The sequence below is a fragment of the Poecilia reticulata genome, linkage group LG2 (genome assembly GCF_000633615.1).
Source record: "Poecilia reticulata strain Guanapo linkage group LG2, Guppy_female_1.0+MT, whole genome shotgun sequence".
Lineage (NCBI taxonomy): Eukaryota > Metazoa > Chordata > Actinopteri > Cyprinodontiformes > Poeciliidae > Poecilia > Poecilia reticulata.
In genome coordinates, this window is record NC_024332.1 from 39,424,350 (window position 1) to 39,429,593 (window position 5,244).

Genomic DNA, 5,244 nt, shown 5'->3' on the forward strand with positions numbered 1-5,244 from the left:
TAATACATACATCTGTCTGTTAAAACTCCAGATAATAAAATGTACTGCCCCCATGAGATAATGCAAACCTTTCACTAGTTTCTATATTGGAGATCATTTTTGACTTTTGACATAAGTAAAACACAGTCATTAGTTAAAAACAATGTTTATTTGYACATTTTGCTGTTATTCTTGTGAGAAAGGAAATAAACTGTTGTTGATTTGTGTTGGACTTTGCTGAWATGAAATATTGATGCATGACACAGAAAATGCTCATACTCTGATATGGTACATCTTTGTTAATACAGGGTTTGTTTCTTCTTTTCTTCAGCTGTGTATGTCCATGTCAACTTTTTRTAATAGAAAGCTCACATTTTACAGCAGGCGTCCTTTAAAAGTTTTAATCTCACTGTTATTTACAGTTAAAGGAGAACTTGAGGCTTGGAGTTTATTGAATCTATAAAATTGAAGATGCCAAACTTGTCTCATAGATGAATGACCTTATCTAACGGAGGAAATGAGGTTCCATATCTTTTTCTTTTTTTTTTTCCTGCACACCCTAAATTAAGTTTTCACCTCCTATCTTCTGAATATCTATTACAGTTTCTGGTTATAAAGTGATTTTGGTTCCTAATAAATGATTATCAGCTCCACAGATATTGCTCCATTTTTATTTTTATTCTCAAATCGACCYGAACAAGAACTGAGCTATAACAAAGCCTTCAAAGTCTTGCACTCAGCAGTTTTAATATGGTATTTTAGCTTGTTGAATTTCTCTGGCTTGGTATGTAAAAGAAAAATGGTTGTGGTGAATGTGAAAGTAATAAAAGTAATATTTTTTTATCAAAATAAAAGGTTTTGTGTGTCTTTATCTGTCTTTCTCCTCCCTATCTTCACACTCTCTTTCAATCTCCCAACTTTTTTTCATTAGCAAATAATAATAAAAAATAAAAATAAAAACATTGATCCTTATCACCCTATGGAACTGGTGGGGAGCCTGGCTGAAGAGTACAGCGTTATATTCTTCCCTCGACAGACTGAACACAGACACTACAAAAGGTTTCTGTGTGAGATTTGTTGTTTGATCTCTTTAGAAAACTTTAAACAAGATCGAGGCGATTGTGCCGAGYGATTTCCATCTACAAATGCAGCTGCTGTGTGCTGACAGCGTCGGAGATGGACTGATGTTATCACAACATGATCTAAACTCTGGAGTAAGAGAGTGGACAGGGGAGATTAATGCAGCTTTTCTTTCTGTCTCTCCAACAGATCAGAAGCCTAAAGATTCCGGAAACGATCCTGTTTTCAATCACAAGCAGCACATSAATGGAGGTAAGGTCCTCTCCTCCGGCAGCCAGAGGCTACACTGTCTGTCTCACCCACACACTTTAATGGAAATACTGTTAGCAGAGGCATGCCTGTAGCTCTGCTTTACACATGCAGTTCCACAAGAAATAAGCCTGTGGCAGCAGTCTGACAGAGTTTGCACAGAAGGAAGAAGAATGTTAGCCAGCATTCAAACGTTTTTTTTCTTTTTTTTTTTGCATGTAGTGTCTTTTTTTGTCTTTGTTTTTCATGTTTCAATGACCCATAAAGCACGACAGACAGCTCACTCCTGTGCACACAGAAAAACATGACTGCAGCAATCACAGTTTAGAGAATTTTATTATTTTTTTTTTTTTTTGCTTTTTCCAGCCCCTAGACATTTACAAGAGAATACTTGCAGTTTGTCTTCTAAAATGTGTGTTTACTGTCTGTCTGGAGCNGACAGTCTGAAAAACTTTTCAAGCCTCACGTGTTTCTTTGGGTGTTTTTTTGTTCATCAAACCTAGGATATGCCTTTGATAAAAATGTGCTTTAAAACGTTCACCTCGTTCCCACCATAGTTTGAGATTGTGCTTCAGTGTCAAATCAAAACGTGGATGATTGCCGAATGTTGCCTGGACCTTCTGCCTGTTGGTTAATGTTTCAAACTAAAACTCGATGTCAGTCTTACATTTGAGTGACTGAATGAAAAMAACTCTGAATTCAAAAGGAATGCTTTCATTCTGTTTTCTGTGCAACAAACTTTTATTCACCTTTGTGGAATTGAAGTTTCACTTTGGATGCATACTCACCACAGTTTCCAGGTCTGCTTTAAGTCAAGAAATGAGACCAAATATGCTGTGATGAAAATGACTCTTATTTGTTTAGGTTGAGTGTCCTTTTTAAAAAAAAAATGTTTTAGTAATGCTTATATCAGGGTTCTGTTGAAGAAGCTTTTGGCTTAATTGTGTTGTGCAGCAACTTTAAGTGTTTAAAGGCAACTAATCACACGAGCAAAGATATGAACAGAAGCTTTAGTTGGTTTGATAAAAGTATAGAAATAAAAGTTGAGCGGATATGCTTGTATTTATATACGTTTGTTCATCCGTGAGAGAAGTTTCTGAATATTTAAAGATTGACACCAACCTGCCTTTTCCTCTCAGATTCAAGGAATTTGGACAAATTCCTTTTAATTAAGGTTTGGAGAATGTTTATATATACAATCTTTTGTTATTGTTTACATGTACATGTATGGATATAGCAGATCTCAAAAGTGTACWCTTGTTAAAATGTGAGGAGTTTTCTGAAGTATAAGTCAGATAAATCCTGTACAATTTATCTAAAAAATTTACATATCTGCCGTGGAGAAAAAGTTAAAGGTTTAAATCGTTTAAATTTCTTCATCCTTTCTGCAAAAAATCAATTTATTCAAGGGATGCACTTTGAAAAATCTTTTGAAGCTGAACTGTTGAGCAAAAGGTGATTCTACAAAGTTCTTAGCAGCCATGGAACCATTTCTTACATGTTCCACCTGACACATTTGTTTGTTTTTTCAGTTTAATTGACCAGGATTTTCAGTTCAAATTCAAAAACACCATTGATCCCAAAGGGATATTAAATGTTGTGATAACTCAAATTACTTCAAAACTCTTGAAATAGTTAGAGTAAATGGTGATGGTGTGGGCAGGGAAGATCTCCTGTAGCAGTCTGTATTACAGCGAATTTGAACAAGCCTCTGACATATATCTCACGATTAGGGTGGGAAAAATTAGAAATTATTTGTTGTTGTTTGTACAACTTACCATTTTAATCGGGGTGTGTACACTTTTTAGATCCAGTGTTTAAATTTATATTTATTTAAGAGTGCCTAACTGTGTATGGATTTACATATTTTACTGCATACTCTTACACTTTAAATGCATTTTGAGATAAATATTTCTCAAAACGTTTTAGCCTTTTTCCTGATAAGTTGTTAAACTTTATYTGCAATGTTGAGATTGAGCACTTTTCTTTCAATTTTGCAAGCTGTGGGTCATTTGTAAATTTTGCTGTGATTATGTTCTACTCTTAAACCCATTGTATACACACCACATGTTTTATTWAGGGCTGCATAATCTTTCACGGCAGGTCTGGGAGAATATTTTTGTTGATTTTTATTTATTATTTCATGTCACTGCTTACAGTTGAAGCCATTTGGATCCAAGTGTTCAATTTAGACTCTAAATACAAAAATGAAGCAAATCAATTACAATAGCAATTTAATTTGCTTGTTAAAATGTCTGTACTTGCAATCAGCATCCCGCCATCTTGTATCTTCTGCTACACACCTACATCCCTCTGTTCATGTCTAAATCCCCCCCTTCCCATCCTTTCTTGAATCAAAAACATCCCTGTTTCAATATCTTCTCCCTTTCTTTTCTGCAAATCCTTCCAGTTAAAAAAAAAGAAAACACAAGAGAGTAAATGAGAAGCAGTGATGGAGGGGAGCAGAATCTCTCCGAGGAGAATGGCCCATTAAGYGAGGGCCCTTTTTCCTCCTAAGAATGCTCCCCGAGATGGAAGGAGATGAAAGAAGGGAGGGAAAAAAAAGGAAAGCTGTCCATACTTTCTAAAGATAGATTTTTCTTTTTACTCTGAGAGAGAGGCTAACGGGAAGGCAGGTTGGGGGATTGGATTGAAGATGGAGGGCAGGTCGTTTCAAACACAAGAGCAGATGAAAGAAGTCTTTTGGGAAAACAGACAGAATGACGAAGGCAGGCATGACACAAAAAGTATTCGTACCGCTTGACATTTTGACATTCTGTCACTTTATAACCACAAACTTTAGTGTGGACGTTTATGATAGGTCAGCACAAAATAACAATTATTTGCCAAGTGGAAACAAGAAATTAAAATCCGGCCTCCTTTAATCTAGCAGCCATTAGTGCAAGCAAATGCCTTCATGAGTCACCTTATTAGTAAACAGAGTGTGATTCTGTGTGATTTACGTCGACTGTAATGCATGGAGGTGCGCTCATCAGGTGAGAGGACACCCATTAGTCATATGCTCCATAAATCTTGCCTTTATGAAAGAGCTGAGAGAAGGAAAAAAAAACATTGTTGCAGTTTATTTCAAGGTATGTTGAGGACACAACACATGGGAGAAAGAGGCTCTGGATAGATGACGCATAAAAAAATGATTTGATTGAAGCAGAAAATGATGTGAAACTAAATTCACATGACCATAAACACATCATACCTGGAGTAATGAAAGGTGGTGGCAGCATCATGCTGTGAGGATACATTATATCAGCAGAGGTTACATATTTTTTCCCAAATAGGCTTTAGCCAAATAGTTATGTTTTTTAATAATTGTTTTTTGTGTTTTGAGTTGATTTTGAGGTGATTAGTGACTTACATTACTAATCCCATAAAATTCCCATCAAAYAATGTTAATGTTTGCGGTTACAGCATGACGACATGTGAAAATCTAAAGGGGTACCAATACTTTTGCAAGGCACTGCATGCAAACCAAACAAACCAATATGCACCAGTGTGAGGTAATTATCCAGATTTCCACTGAGCTCCCATAAAGTCAGTTAAATCATTATTTTATGGAATAGTTGTTCTTTGCATTGATTTATTTCATCATACTGCAGCTCACAGAATGCAGTTTTGTGCTTYGGTCAACAAGTATTTCAGTTATTTTGTGCTTGCATATCCATTCTGTGCCTTCCCCAGCTCCTCTTTCTTCAATTTCAATCAACTTGCGCATGATTTACACATTAGATGACTCATTCCAGCAGCCCGGTACCATAATCCAATCAATGTGAGTCCGAATTCAAACCGAGGAATGATATATGACCGTATTTATGCTGTGCTACTCTTGCACTTTTCTGTTTTTATTCGTCCTCGGTCTATCAAACTTTTTAAAAGATTTGGAAAACATTTCACCGGGAGCTTTTAAATCAGCCTCACTTC

General features: G+C 36.0%; 1 protein-coding gene across 1 annotated transcript in view; it reads left to right on the plus strand.

Annotated features, from left to right (window-relative positions):
• The window catches only part of LOC103460449 (neuropilin-2-like), a 124,752-nt gene that overhangs the window by 109,036 nt on the left and 10,472 nt on the right, over window positions 1-5,244 (plus strand). Inside the window, exon 17 of the mRNA XM_008402625.2 lies at window positions 1,249-1,311. Coding sequence (XP_008400847.2) covers window positions 1,249-1,311 — 63 coding nt within the window. The remainder of the gene's footprint in view (window positions 1-1,248; window positions 1,312-5,244) is intronic.